Genomic DNA, 15729 nt, shown 5'->3' on the forward strand with positions numbered 1-15729 from the left:
GAGTGAGGCCAGTCGGCCGAGGGGCACATGGGGAGGCGAGAACTCTGGCAACGGGCCAGAACAAGGATATTTTCCAACGCATCATTTCGGTGATTTGAAAGAAATACGGTGGTACCTCGGTTTTCGAACATAATCCGTTCTGGAACACCGTTCGAGTTCTGAAACATCCGAAAACCAAAAACTCAATAGCCAACAGCTAGGCCTCAGAATCTTGCGCTCAGAGGAAGCCACGTGGCATATTCGACTTCCAAAGCGTGTTCGAAAACCGAAATGTTTGTCAACGGAGACGTTCAAAAACCGAGGTACCACGGTATATGAAATGGCAACTTTCACACAGTTTAAGGATTTAGCAGCTATATGGTTTTCAGCCATATTTAGGTAATATTTAAGCAATTTAAAGGTAAAGGTAAAGGGACCCCTGACCATTAGGTCCAGTCGTGACCAACTCTGGGGTTGCGGCGCTCATCTCGCTTTATTGGCCAAGGGAGCCGGCGTACAGCTTCTGGGTCATGTGGCCAGCATGACTAAGCCGCTTCTGGCGAACCAGAGCAGCGCATGGAAACGCCGTTTACCTTCCCGCCGGAGCGGCACCTATTTATCTACTTGCACTTTGATGTGCTTTCGAACTGCTAGGTTGGCAGGAGCAGGGACCGAGCAACGGGAGCTCACCCCGTCACGGGGATTCGAACCGCCGACCTTCTGATCAGCAAGTCCTAGGCTCTGTGGTTTAACCCACAGTTTTGTTTTAATGGGTGGTTTTAAGGTTCTGCAGAAATAGAGGCATATTTTGAGTGATGCAGGCCTATTTTGAGGGGGAAAATAAATTTAAACAGGCAGCACTCTAGCACAGAGCAACCTGAGGAAAGGATGAGAGAGAGCACCTGTTTGTCTATACACTTATTCCAAATTAGCCTCAGGATGGCGTAAGATGCTCAACGGCAGTCAGGAACGTAAGACTGAAAACGGCAGTGGCAGTCGGGGATGTACCTAGAGCTATGTTTTCTCAGACAGCTCATGTCCTCGAAGGAAGGACAACAGCAGAAAAACAGCTTCCTTACCCTTATTGCGTTCTGTGGAGGCATTCAGAGAGCGGCCGTCTTTGTACCAGCTGATGGTTGGCACCGGGTTGGCATTTTTGCTGGTGCAGGTCGCAATCTGGGGAGGAAGGAAAGGTGGTGAATCACTGGTAAGGCCCTGCTGTGACCACTCTCCCTCACTCTCCTTAGGAGAGTTCTCCCACCTGGGATGTTAGTTAGCCTTATTTACAGTCACAGCCTCCCACCTTGCCAGCGAGGCTGTACAAAAAAAAAAAAAGAGGAAACACTAAATTGCGCTGGTTTCTGCAACCTTTCCTAACTTCCTGTTAATCGCTTCCCGGCATAAAACATCCCGAAGCCATTTACAATTAAAAAATATATATATTAAAAGTTTTAGCTGCAACACGGGTCCGGAATGGGTTAAAATAATCTCTATTTTAAAAGTCTTGTTGAAAAAGTAAGGCATTCAATAGGAACCAATAAGATAATATTGGCAAGGCTGAAGGCCCAATTTTTACGTCACTTGGAGGGGACCTCCTGAGGAGATGGCAGTTGGCTGGAGCACCATCTCCTGCCGAGCGCAGTGAGTGTTTTGCATGATTTATTCTTTCTGCTGATTATGAGGAGAGCCAAAGCTATATAGGGCAGAGAAGCCTGACTCCGGACAACTGGAAATCTTATTCAGTGGCCTCCCCTGAGATTCACCAGGCACAGCCCACACAGTTTGAAGCACGAGAGCTAGAAAGATGATTTCTTTCTTTTTTAAAATGGAACTCAAAACGGAGAAGTTCAAGTAGTTGAAATCTGAGACTGATGCCATATTTAATTCCCATGGAACTGTGGGGTCTTTCAACTTGAAGGGAAGCTAGATCCACACACCCAAGGAAAGGCTTAAAAACCTCCCTCATAATAATAATTACGGGGCAGGGAACTCTCTCAAGGCTGTTTCCAGCTCATCCTCATCTATCTCTTTGAGCCATTTCACTTCAGCGCCAGGAAAGGGGCTGGAGAAGGGTGAATTCCTCTGAGCATGTACAGAGTGCTCTCCCTTTGGTGTGAAGGCACCATAGTCAGTGCACCTATTCCAAGCCCTGAGGTCAGGAAATAAGGCTTTCAGGCACTTCCAAGGTTTTGTTTTCGTCTTTAAGAAAAGGATAGCAGCATCTCACCTCTGAGGCGTCCTCTTCAGTCACAGAGAGGGTCCTGCTGTTAGGTATGACCTCTGGAGCTTCAGGTGCACCTGTTCGAGGAGACAGTAGAGGTCAGACAAAGTAGGGCCATTGACTACTCTGCTCACTTACAAGACTTGCCATGTTCTGTGTGTACATCCCTGTTTTTCTTTGAGGATGGGTCCTGAGTGGGTGACTATGCAAGGCGGGGCCTTTTCACCAGTGGCCCCCAAACTGCGGAAATTCCTTCCTAGGAAGTCCCGCCTCCTCCCATCTTCATTCCCCAGATTCAAGAGTAAATGAAGAGATTGGGAAAACAAGCGAGGAGCTCTGGTCTCGGAACAAAATTCAGGGTGATCTCACCCACAAAATGCAGGCCCCCCCATCAGTAAACAGGTTTCCCAAAATTTGTGGTGCAAAAAGGAAGCTGGGTTTCCTGCTACAAGTCACTAATCAGTATGTGGTACGGAGAGTTGCTTATTTTGCCATAAAGGCTGCTATTTATATAGGAATAAGTATGGAGGTACCATGGAGAGCTGAAAACACAAACGACATACCTTGATATCAGTTTTGAATTACACAAATGGTTGTTTTTCTAAAGAATATGTTTCATGCTTCAGTGTGAATGTTTTCATTTTGCTAATCCTAATTATTAACTTTATGAATTACTGGTTATAAATAGAAGAAGAAGAAGAAGAAGAAGAAGAAGAAGAAGAAGAAGAAGAAGAAGAGTTTAGATTTGATATCCCGCCTTTCACTCCCTTTAAGGAGCCTCAAAGCGGCTCACATTCTCCTTTCCCTTCCTCCCCCACAACAAACACTCTGTGAGGTGAGTGGGGCTGAGAGACTTCAGAGAAGTGTGACTGGCCCAAGGTCACCCAGCAGCTGCATGTGGAGGAGCGGAGACGCGAACCTGGTTCCCCAGATTACGAGACTACCGCTCTTAACCACTACACCACACTGGCTCTCCAAGAGTACTGAATTTTTTGTGTGAGTTTCTGTTATCTGGTTTAAATTTTGTTATCTCGCTTGGTGCTGCTGCGGTTCAAGGACAAACACAATAGAAGTTATCTTATTCAATAAGCAAGGTTGGTGGGGGGGGAGTGGACCCCAAAACAAACCAGCACTGAGCTAGATTCTGGGACCACAAACCCCATTGCTTCCTCTTTATCAGAGAGGGGGAAATGATCAGGCGTCTCTGTTTATTAGCATGGAAGGTGTGTAGACAAACACAGCTGCTTCTCTTGTCCCATTTGTATTTGCAGGTGCATGACAGAGCCACTGGGATGTTGTTGCAAACAGCCGTTTGATGTCCCAAAGTCAGGGAGGCTGACCTGAACCTGGCCACTGGAAGACCATGGCCGTGGAAACTCGGAGCATACAAGACCCATCAGCATTAGGTTGCTGGAGGGGGAAAGTACAGACAGAATGAGAGATGCAAGCCACCTTTGGAAAAAAGAGCGGAGGTGGCATCTCCAGGTGTTTTGCTGCAGGCAGGGAAACGATTTCGTAAGGGAAGGAATTACGCATCATCGGGCAAAGAAGCAGCTGGGTGCTGGAGGGAAAAAGGTTGGCCCAGGAGGACTGGGTTGCAGGGAGTTATGAGAAGTCCTAGATAGTCCTAGATGGGGGGAGATCAACCAGGATAGCAAAGAGATGGGGGCACAAGGTATTTCTCGCCAGTTCAGAGTGGGAAGGTTGAGTGATCTCCCTGCAATGCTACAATATGTTCCATTGGTATTCTGATAGTTGAGGTTCCTGCACCGCAAGGGGGTTGGACAAGGTGACCCTACGGGTCCCTCCCAGCCCCACAATTCTACGATGCTATTTTATCTCTAAGAAATTATATTATATCTTTCTCAAGCAGGACCAGCGTTAAGCAAGGGAAGGCTGCCACAAAACCAGGCTCAAGTTGTGTGTCTTGGTTTCTCGATTTGATCCTTCCTTGCAGTCCTGAACATATTGTGGTATTTTATGTGTTGTGACTCGCTGTCATTTTTACTGATTACAGTAATTTTTTATTGTAATTGTAATTGTTAAGAGTGAATTGCTATTTGATTGTTGTTTGCTGATAATTTAATTTCATTGCGTACTATTATATTCCAAAGGATTATTATATTATTTGACATAAGTTGTTTATTTTAAAGTTATGTTTCTACTGAGACTTATTTGTATTGGATCAGATATAAGGTACTGTTTCTTCAGCTTGTAAACCGCCTTGCGTATAGTAATATAAGTAGGCGGTATACAAATTAAAAGTGAAACGAAATGAAAAGGAACACAAAAAACAGGGGCCTTCTAAGGAGATAAGGAAACAGGTTGACACAGGTTGAACTGGTGCAAGGCAGGCGTTTCACAATATCTTAACACTGTTTGTCCTGTCTCCACAAAACACCGAGTTATTTCTAATTTTTCCACAGGTTAATGTGGAGGACAACGCCTAGAGAGGACTGGCCTTATCATTACGCAAGGCAAAGAAGGGACACCTCAGGCTGCAGCTCTGAGGACACCATTAAGCTGCCAGTCATAATATTAGCATGAAATATTTTACCACCATTAGGGATGTTCTGCTTCAGGTACCAGAAATATATTGGGCCATCTCAGGGCCTAGAACTTCCTCTTTAGGAGCCTTTCAGAGCTTGGCAAAGGGAATACGGAGATGACATAAAAGGGCCGAGATACCCGGAACAGAAAAAAAACCGCATTTGGCCAAGAAGGGTTGTGCAGCAGGGATTGTTTTTCTTCTATTAATTGATTCACACGGTGCTTTTAAGGGCTAGCCAAGCCAAGAAGAGCAAGATTCATTTTTACTGATTCACAAGGTGCTTATGCAGATAACTTAAGGGAAGGGAGAGAGGTCTCTGGCTCCAAGGATCTAAATCTCAGCCGCAGGGACTTATTTAGGCTTTGCGCCAGTTCATGTGGAGGCCTAAGGGTTAACCAAAAAACGGTGTGTTTGAAGGCAAGGTTGGGATCTGAAGGTGGAATCTGCAGGGCCGGTCCAAGAGATTTTGCCGCCTGAGGCAGAGCAATAAATCTCCACCCGCCCGCAATTCACATGCACAAAGCCTGAGGGTAGACAAATTATTTTGGTCCTGCAGGCAGAAAATCCTACAAGCACCTCTCCTCCTCCTTGCCAATCTACTAGCAATAATTTAGGTAGCTGGTCGTTTGCTAGCCTTCTTTGACAGCCAAAACCAGCACCCTGAGGCAGCCGTTTCACACTGCCCCAACGGTAGGGCCGGCCCAAAGGAGACTTTCAGGTGCAAGGGGAGCAAGGGTGGAGCCAGGAAACCTGTGGGCAGGCAGCGAAAACAAGGGAAAGCCGTAAAGAGAGCTTTACGAGGGAAGGACAAGGAGACAAGATGGTGGCAGGAGCGCCTCGTGGTCCGAATGGCGAGAGAAGCGATGACAGGAGCCTCACCGTACACCTTGAGTTGCGTCACTCCCATTCCGCTCCCTGCAGCGCCCGCCGTCACCTGGCAGGAGAAGGCTCTCTCGTCAATCACCTCAGCCGCTTTGATGACCAAACTGTGGCCGGCTTCCATGGAGGCGCGGTCTGTGTACTCGGTGCCTCTGTCCACTCCCTGCCGACCCTGATCGCTGTAGGCCACACGTCGCTGCTCCCCGTTCTTGTCCGTCTGCAGAGGTATTCACGGCCAAGGACAAAAGGGCTGGTTACTAAGGGCATCTAAAAGCACCACACACCCCAGCCGCCATTATCCGCCTTCCCAAGACCAGGATACTCACAATGAACCACTCCACCAGGGGCAAGCCATCGTGACCTTCCGTGGTGTGAGTGCAAGAGATGGACACTTTGTGGCCTAGCTGGATCTCCAACAAAGCTGGGACGGACACTTGCACCTCTGCCTGGCATTCTGGGGCTGAGGGGAGGAGAAAAGGAATGAATGAATGAAGATCAGGACTGACCAGAAAACAACCTAAGGCCATGCTCAGTAGTAGATCTTGTCAGAGGTTTCCGCAAAACGGATAGGCCCAAGGCTCACCTGCCTAAGGATCTACCCAAGCAAGCCCCATATCCACCGTCAATGGTTCTTCCATATCCCATATTTTTACCTCCAAGCTGGCAACTTTTGGGCTTCCTTCTAGGGGGGCCGGATTCAGCTTGGGGGCCACCAGTTGCTGACCTCTATCTTAACGGCTGTGTCGCTGTCAAGAGATCATTCCCTGTAATCCTCACAAAGTGCTCGGTGCTGCCCACCATTTTTTCACGGGGCACGTTCATTACAGACTCAATTTCCCAAAAACGTTAACCACCAAAATTGATTACAGCACGTTTTCGGACATCGCAGTCATAAACACATACTTTTATTGTGGCCACATAACGGTCTTAAAAGAGGATTGGACAACTTAACGGAGGATAAGGCTGTTGATAGCTCAGTTGGTTAGGGCGTGGTGCTGATGATGCCAAGGTTGCGGGTTCGATCCCCATATGGGACAGCTGGATATCCCTGCATTGCAGGGGGTTGGACTAGATGACCCTCGGGATCCCTTCCAACTCTAGAATTCTATGATTCTTCCCATGATGGCTATGCTCTGCCTCCACGGTCAGAGGCAGCAATACTTCTGAATACTAATTTCTGGAAACTACATGGGGGAACAGTGCTCTTCCGCTTGCCTGTTTCTGTTTCTGGCGGCCTCTGTGAGAACAGGATGCTGGACTAGACGGGCTGCAGGCTTGACCCAGCAGGTTCTCCTTATGTTCAAAGTTCACCCTGTGGTTTAAATCCATGGGAAGCCGCCTTAAACCAAGTCAGACCTTCAGAGGCCTTTATTCTTATATGCAACGGCCGCAGCTCGGACTTTGGTGGCAAAGGGGTGGAAGGAACAAGAAACCCCGGCAATAACGGACTGACATTACAAGCTACAATAATTTGCTGAAATGACGCAGTTAACAAATACCCTGAGAGGCAATTCAAAACAAAAATTTACGGAAAAGTGGGATAGATATAAAACATATGTTCAAAAATACAGTAAAAGTTCGCTATCTATGCTAGCATTTGATTGACGCTGGAGTGAGACTGAGTTGAGAAATAGGACTAAGAACACATATTGATATAGGAATGTATTAGATAATATGTAAAGAAATATACAATAACAAGAGTACAATCATTTGAAAAAAAGGAATATAAAACGGGAAAGACAGGAAGTCTAGTGTGTTGGTATGTATATGATTTGGGCGGGGAAACTGTTTTTGTTTTTTCTCTTTGTTCTTTCTCTTTTTTTGTTTCATTTTCTTTCTAGGTATATAAAATTTGTATATAATTTATGTATACATGTTGGAAATCATATTATAGTAAGTCCTGTAATGTAATATGACAACGTTTACCGATGTAATATAAGAATGTTAAGAAATAAATAAAATGCAAATTCAATAAATAAATAAATAAATAAACCAAGTCAGACCAATGCTCCATCTACCTCAGTGCTGCCTACACTGACCGGCAGCAGGTCTCCAGGCCTTCAGGCAAGGCCCGACCCGGAGATGCCACGAATTGAACCGTGGGCCTTCGACAAGAAAGGGCAGCACTCTGACCCTTTGCTACGGCCCTCGCCCATCATTTTAAATAACAAATAACAGCAGCGTGTTTTAGGATTTATGCAGCTCTCACAAAGTGTTTTTCAAAGTGCTTCCTCTCAGGCCTCGCCGGTGAAATCCTGCAAGATAGGCATTTATTCTCATATTGCAAAGGTTGAGGCTGAGGAGAAAAAAAATCCGGGCGGGGGAAGGGGGGTTGGTTGGTTATTTGCCCAAAGCTATCTAATAAATTCAGAGCAGAGATGAAATCTGAACCATGTACTTCCTGGCTCACAGCACTTGCTCTTATCTATTATGTGACAGCAGCAGCTTTCGCCAGCCTATCTTTTCAACAAACAGGTCATCCCCCCTTCACGGGGCTGTTATTGTTTTTTTGTAAACAGCGGCCCTTTCCTCTGCCCCATCCATGGCAACAGAGGGAGGAGGAGAAACATTGAAATTGGCAGCTCATCTTTTGTCACAATGGGTAACATTCCCAATGGGAAGTAAAACGGCCTCTGAAGGGAATGCAATTCATCTCTCTCGCCTCTAAATGCCTTGATTTGAAAGGTGTGAAACTTGTTCTGTATAGAATTATGATTCTCACAACATGTGAGTTCTCTCTCTCTCTCTCTCTCTCTCTCTCTCTCTCTCTCTCCCTCTCGTATGTGTGTGTGTGTGTGTATGTGTTTGAAATAAATGCCCTCAGCAGACTCTCTCCTTGCCCCTGTCATCACCAGGGACCATTCTGAAGGGAGAAATTTGATGTTGATCTTAACAAGAAATCCCCCAAATCTGCACTTCTCAAAACATGGCTATTCTTTCAAAATTTGCACTTCTCTGAATTTTGCGGCAAAATTCTCCAACCAACCGAAGTGTACAAAGTCATTAATTATAGTAAGGAAAACCACTTGGGCAAATGTGTACAGAATGCGTTCTGTTTTTGAACAGAATGCGTTCTGGGAGTCCGTTTGACTTCCGGAACCATTCAAAAACCAAAGTGTGGGTTCCGATTGGCTGCAGGAGTCTCCTGCAGCCAATTGGAAGCCACGGAAGCTGCGCCAGACCTTCGGCTTCCGAAAATCATTCGAAAACCGGAAGACTCACTTCCGGGTTTCGATCGTTCGGGAGCCGATTTGTTTGAGAGCCAAGGCGTTCGGCTTCAAAAGTACGACTGTAATTTATCAAACCTGTGTACATGTATGTACATTAGGACAGATTTCCACTAAAAACGCTGGCAACTTCTCTGGAGGGCTTCCATGGTTTAAAAAAAAACCCCGCAAGTGGCTGCAGAGATATGGGGAGCGAGATTTACAACAGGGTTCTTGTGAGGATTAAACGAAATGGGGAGGAGAAACGCGTACACAATCTTGAGATCCTTGGAAGATAAAGATGGCATATAAATGTAATAAATAAATAAAATAAAAATTTAGCGTACGCCGTGAATGTGGCCCTAGCCTCCACCAAAGAATCCTGGGAACTGTAGTTTGTTAAGAGCACTGAGAGACCCCCTATTCCCCTCCCAGAGCTACACTTCCCATGGTAATTTAACCATCCACCTCTCTTCCCAAGCGACACTGGGAATTGCAAATATGTGGAAAGGCAGACATGCTGCGTTCAGCAGGGAAAGGTCCTTGACATTCACCCCCTGAGGGGCAGGAGGGCGGTGCTGGGGGTCTCCACAACTGTTGAAAACCATCAGATCCCCACAGTACTCAACCAACGTTTTCTAACATCGGTTTTCCCCACCGCCGTTGAGAGAGATGGTTCCAAAGGGAAGTTTGCCCTCGAAAGTTTCTAAGCTGCAAAGCAGAACCACCGAGTGCCCGGCTCCTCTTTCCTCAGCCGTTCTAAAAATATCCATGGCTCGTTCTCTCTCTCTCTCTGCTGCCGTGTCTTAGAAGCAGATAAGGGCCAGGGTAGCTTGGCTTTAAGTGGGAAACACAATCCTTTTATTCTCCACTCGCTGGCCACCACAAGACCGCCTAATGCTTCTGGTCCAGAAGCCACGTTCTTTGCAACATCCTGAGGAGAAATTTCAAATTCTAAGCTTAAAGTCCCAGAGGTATACTGCGGCAACTTCCGGTTTTGCTACTAGAATAAAGTTGGTAAAGTGCGGTCTGAGGATACCTCCCGCACTACATAGGATTGTAGCTGGTATGCGTGTACTAATTAATACAACTCCAAATATTACTATTTTTATTATACGGACTTTCCTTTGAGGTTTTTAAGCAAAGTGCGGGTGACCGTTTGTCATGGATGCTATAGATGATTATATGATCAATACCCTTCCAGATACAGTGGTACCTCAGGTTACATACGCTTCAGGTTACAGATGCTTCAGGTTTCAGACTCCGGTAACCCAGAAATAGTGCTTCAGGTTAAGAACTTTGATTCAGGATGAGAACAAAAATCGTGCTCCGGCGGCACGGCGGCAGCAGGAGGCCCCATTAGCTAAAGTGGTGCTTCAGGTTAAGAACAGTTTCAGGTTAAGAACGGACCTCCGGAACGAATCAAGTACTTAACCTGAGGTACCACTATATACCACCTTTCCTCCTTTCATATGCAACTCAACAATCTGCAAGCCTACACAGGGTTTTCGCACTCCTGCACATACCCACAAATGTACACAGAGCCAAAACTGCATCTTTCCAATTTGCAGAGAAGCAACAGCACAGTGAAGAGCAGGAGCTAACCATAGTTTCCTGACCTGGGTGCCATGGCAAACTATGGTTAGCTCCAACAGGAAACGGGGAAGTGAAGCAGCACAGAAGAAGGGAAGGGAGAGTGTGTGAGCCCATGGTTTATCCCCAGTCCTCCAAACCATGGTTAGGGGATCATCTAAACTAAGCAATGGGTCTTTTCATCATAACACTGTTAACCACAGTTTAGCGTTGGGGGGGGGGGTTGTAGGGAGACTGGTTCATACGGCATCACACACAAACACCTAACACACACCTAAGACACACACAGAGAGCTTTCTCTATTACATTGTATGTTGTGCATTTCTCATGCACTCAAAACAAGAGAAGCATGGCCCTTTTTCCTCCATCAAATATCAGATATTATATGCCTTTAGCTACACTTAAGGCAATCTTGATTGAGAATTGCTGGGAGGAGCTGGTATGGGGCGGGGGGGGGGGGGAGAGAGAGAAGAGGAGAGGAGAGGAATAAAGCAGCTATCTGGCCCTGGGGGGGGTGTGAAAGGAGAGAGAGAAATTGGCGATATGAAAGGGCCCACAAGGAAGCAAGCAAGCCGGCAGCTGCTTGGGATTCCAGGCTGGCGCTGAGGGCTTTGTTCCAGGATAAGCCCCTCCAAATGAGGGGGTGGGGGGGAGAGAGCCAGCTTTCATCTCCCAGCCGGGTAATGGAGAGGGAGGGGGGTTGGTTCTGGCAAGGCGGAATGCCCAGAAACTGCTGAGCGCCAGGGAACCAGCTGGGAAAACCCAGGGAAGAAAAAGAGATTGATTCATAAACACTGGTGCATAGACAGAAGGCTCCTCGTCTTCACGTATCATCTCAAACCAAGGCAGACGGAGGAAGGGAGCAGGTTCCCCCACCAAAGAACCCCCCCCCCCAAGGGTACCAAAAGTTAGAGGCAGAGACAGGGCTATGATAAGCTCCTCTGTAAAAGACTCTCTGGGAAGGAAGGAAGGAACTTATTCAGACTGCAGAGCAGGCAGGCACAAGGCCCAGAGACAGGGAGGGATTGCAAGGTCTAAAGGATGCTGGATGGATACAATGCCCAAGGGAAGGCAGAAGCATGTCCAGGGTTGAAAATGGGGCGGCAGAGGCATCACTGTCTCTGAGGCACAACACACAAATGCCTCTTTTGGTTACACTCAGCTGCTTAAGGTTTTGCAAGGAAAGCTTGCTTACTAAGGGGGGTGAATGTTTGTGTTGCAGGGAAAATATTCCTTGCGTGAAACACCTCCAGCAATCCACAATCCTCCTGGGGAAAGGGGCGTAGCGTAGCTCAGGGGTACGGCATGTGTCTTGTATGTATAAGGCACCGGGTTCAATCCTGGCAATCTCCAGGTAAGGCTCAGAACATCCCTTGCCTTAAACTCTGGAAAGCAGGTGCCTGTTAGTGAGACAATCCTGAGCTAGCCGGACTCTTTATTAGAGAGAAAAAAAGTGTGTCTACTAAGCACAACAAATCATCTTTGGTAAGTCTTGTCCCTATGGAGCAGTTGTGGAGGCTGAAGGTCCCTGCCTTCTCACAGCTGCCTAGGTTCCCTCCTCTTTGGAGTTTTTCCCAAGCAATCTGAGACTGCACCTTCATGGTGCTAATTTCTCCTCCACCCTCTTCATGCCTCTCCTGGTTCTGGGAGACAAGGGAGGAGGGGAGCTTGTTGCAGCAGGAGGGCGAGCTCTGAGCTTTCATAGATGCATGCCTACGGAAATCTAGGAAACTGCATAATACGAAAGTCAGACTATTGATCCATCTAGTTCAGTGCTGTCTACAACGTGAAGCAGTGGATCTCCAGGGTTTCCAGCAGGAAGTCTCTCCCAGTCCTACCTGGAGATTCATCAGGGGCTGAACCAAAGGCTTTTTACATCCCAAACCTGTGCATTGCCATGGAACACAACACTGCCATTTTATTAATGCCTGCTGGTAGATATGACGCAGAACACGTGGTCCACCAGTTTTCTGGGAGTTGATTGGGCTGCCCAAGTCAACCATTATGTAGATAAACTGCACCTATCCTAATGCCTTTATTAGCTCTCCAATTGACAACCCACCTGGTCCCAGGGCAGATTGTGGCAATGTAACATCACAACATGCCGACCGCTAAGCCAATGCCCTCTCATCTATCTCTCTGGCCATCGAAAGCCAGTCTGAATTAAATTAAGACAAAATAAAACTCCAGCCCAGGAGCTGCAAGGGATTATGATTGTTTTACAACGGCAACCACAAAGTGCCTTTTTCTGTGTAAATTAAATGGCTGAAGTAGGGGAGAAAAAGGAGGCCAGTAAGGAGCAGAAGTTTATGTGAAAGTTTAGCTCCGGTACAAAAAGCAATTTCCTAGACTGAGAAAGTGCTCAGAGTCATTTATTATTTGTTTAATACATTTTGTATACCACCCTTCATCCAGAGGTCACGGGGCAGTTCACAACACGAAAACACAAAATACGTAATAATACAAAAACAAGACAATAACTTCCATCCTACGAACACATTTAAAATGCCGTAGAATCAAAGGCCTGTTTGAAGAGGAACGTTTCCACCTGGCGCCTAAAGATATGCAATGGAGGCTCCAGGCGAGCCTCCCTGGGGAGAGCATCCCACAAACAGGGAGCCACCACAGAAAAGGCCCCGTTCTCGTGTTGCCGCCCTCCAGACCTCTCGTGGAGGCACACAAAGAAGGGCCTCAGATGATGATCGCGGGTCTGGGTTGGTACATATAGAGATAAGCCATCCTTGAAGTACTGCGGTCCTGAGCACAGGTATCCTGTTCACTGCTCTTTAATTCCAAGTCTTTTGCACGTAATTCTGCCTTGGTTCTAGAAGTCTGCCTACCCCTGTTAACTATTAGAGGTTCAGGACAGCCTTGGGTTTATTTAAGTGCTGCCACCCTAGAATGTTTATGGGGAAAGAGAAAACAGGTGCCCCCAGATAGAAGAGGAAATGAAATTGAAATTAAGAGCACAGCAGGAACAGAGAGGCCAAATCAAAAGCTTTCAGCTCCTGGCATTATTCAGATGCAAACGCCTTTGTGCTAAAGGACCAGCAGCAAAGCTCAAACAACCCTGTGGCAAAGAGATGCATAAGCAGCTGGCCTGGCAACTTAAAAAGATTTTAGCTTCAAGGTCAACCATTCCCAAATATCCTCCCACACCCCTCTTACCCGTGGTGCTTAACCCTTTTCTCTCTTATTTTGGCGGATGTTTCTGTACCACTCTGACTTCTGGGAGCTCAGAGGAGAACTATTGCACCTTATAAGGGGGCATGGGGCTGGTGCTGAATGGGCAGGACCACGTAAAGTTCTCTTTCCCTGTGTCCAAACCAGTAGAGTAATGGTTCAGGGCAGAGGGCACAGGGTGTGTGTGTCTCGAATACCCCTCACTATTTCTGCAATGGGGTCCCTGTCTCCAACGTCAGTGTGAAAGTGGGGATTTGTAGCCACTCTGTGCAAAGCTAAGCCTTTAGGAACACTGAAAACACAAGTGGTTTCGGTTTCAAGAGAACGGTGTGTAATAATAATTTTATTATGTATATGCCCCCGATCTGACTGGGTTGCCCCAGCCACTCTGGGTGGCTCCCAGCAAAATCTTAAACACACAATAAAACATCAGACATTAAAAACTTCCCTGTACAGGGCTGCCTTCGGATGTCCCCTAAAAGTCAAATATTTATTTATCTCTTTGATATTTGGGAGGGTGTTCCACAGGGCGGGCGCCACTACCGAGAAGGCCCTCCACCTGCTTCCCTGTAGCTTCACTTCTCGCAATGAGCGAACCGGCAGAAGGCCCTCGGAGCTGGACCTCAGTGCACCGGCTGAATTATGGGAGTGGAGACGCTCCTTCAGGTATACAGGGCCAAGCCCGTTTAGTTCTGTTATGCCCAATGGAACTTCACAGAAAACATAACCCAAGTCACTTCGAAAGAATAACCTCTGAAAACAGTTTGGAAACCCCAGATGGTGCAGAATTTGGCGGCTAGTCTGCTCTCCGGGGCAAGACGATTTGAGTATACTGCACCAATCCTGGCCTGACTGCAGTGGCTGCTGATAAGTTTCCAGACCAAATTCAAAGTGCTGGTTTTGACCTATAAAGCTTTTAACAGCTTGTTGTTGTTTAATCGTTTAGTCGTGTCTGACTCTTTGTGACCCCCTGGACCAGAGCACACCAGGCCCTCCTGTCTTCCACTGCCTCCCGCAGTTTGGTCAAACTCATGCTGGTAGCTTCAAGAACACTGTCCAACCATCTCATCCTCTGTCATCCCCTTCTCCTTGTGCCCTCCATCTTTCCCAACATCAGGGTCTTTTCCAGGGAGTCTTCTCTTCTCATGAGATGGCCAAAGTATGATTGTCATCTGAGGCACTTCTTCATGTGCCTCCTCCACGAGAGGTCCAGAGGGTGGCAACACGAGGGCGGGCCTTTTCTGTGGTGGCCCCCCACTTGTGAAATCCTCTCCTCCCTTCTCCTCTCCCCAGTACCAGCATAAACCATTAAAAACAGCACCATATTTATCCAAATATCACAGGCCCTCGGCCAGGCCATTGAGAAGAGGCCTTTTAGTTGATAAATTTAGAGAAGAAAATGAACTGATGCACCAGCTCCATTTTATGAAAACCAAAGCCCTGAGGCTTTGGCCTTGTTAGTCTGGGCAATAATCCGGTCTTGGGCAAAACAGCTTCAATATCGGACATCAGAAAAAAATAATGAACCAAGGCCAAGCATTCTTGAGCGTTCTGCAACATTTTGGAGTAGATACACCCATAATCACTCTCTGTATAATGCCGTTTTGCATGCTGAGGTATGGAGGGGTGATTCACAACAGAAAGACATGAAGGCATGGGGCAAGTTCTCAAAGAAAGAACACGTGCTGTTGTTTTAAAATGCCCAAGCCCTGCAGATGCTGAGCAAAACCAATTTGGGTTTCTCTCTTGGGAGAAGCAGAAGCTTTGGTAAAAGAGATGAAAGGGGAGGAATGGTTACAGAACAAGCCCTTACCATTCTCCTTCCTGCAGCAGGCTAAAACACGCTCCTGAGAAGGCAATTGCCCTGGAGCGAGTGACAAAATGGAGCCGAGAAAATTCTGAGCGTTCCTCTCTTGCATATGGTGAGATGAGTGATATGCACAAGATCAGGACTGTGACAGGCAAGTCCTGTGATCCAGTCCTCATACAGGGGCATACTAACAGGTTTATCTAAACTAAGCAAGTTGATTTATTCACTTTGAAATTTGTTTTCTTTTGTAGTTGAGGAACAGCGAGAGGAGGAAAGAACTCAATTTCCCCTCCAATTTTCAGCCTCC

The 15729-nt window shown here is 46.9% G+C and overlaps 1 protein-coding gene across 3 annotated transcripts in view; it reads right to left on the bottom strand.

The window, feature by feature from the left end:
• BCAM (basal cell adhesion molecule (Lutheran blood group)) overlaps positions 1–15729 on the bottom strand; it is a 60829-nt gene that overhangs the window by 20804 nt on the left and 24296 nt on the right. For all 3 annotated transcript variants that reach the window (XR_014551365.1, XM_083627277.1, XM_083627276.1), the window contains exons 2-5: positions 5957–6090; positions 5631–5847; positions 2207–2277; positions 1059–1155 (exon numbers count right to left, since the gene is read on the bottom strand). Coding sequence is in view for 2 of the 3 variants with exons in the window: in XM_083627277.1 (XP_083483403.1) it covers positions 1059–1155; positions 2207–2277; positions 5631–5847; positions 5957–6090 (519 nt within the window). In the remaining variant the exon portion in view is untranslated. The remainder of the gene's footprint in view (positions 1–1058; positions 1156–2206; positions 2278–5630; positions 5848–5956; positions 6091–15729) is intronic.

Source organism: Podarcis filfolensis (genome assembly GCF_964270895.1).
Source record: "Podarcis filfolensis genome assembly, chromosome: 8".
Classification (NCBI taxonomy): Eukaryota; Metazoa; Chordata; class Lepidosauria; order Squamata; family Lacertidae; genus Podarcis; species Podarcis filfolensis.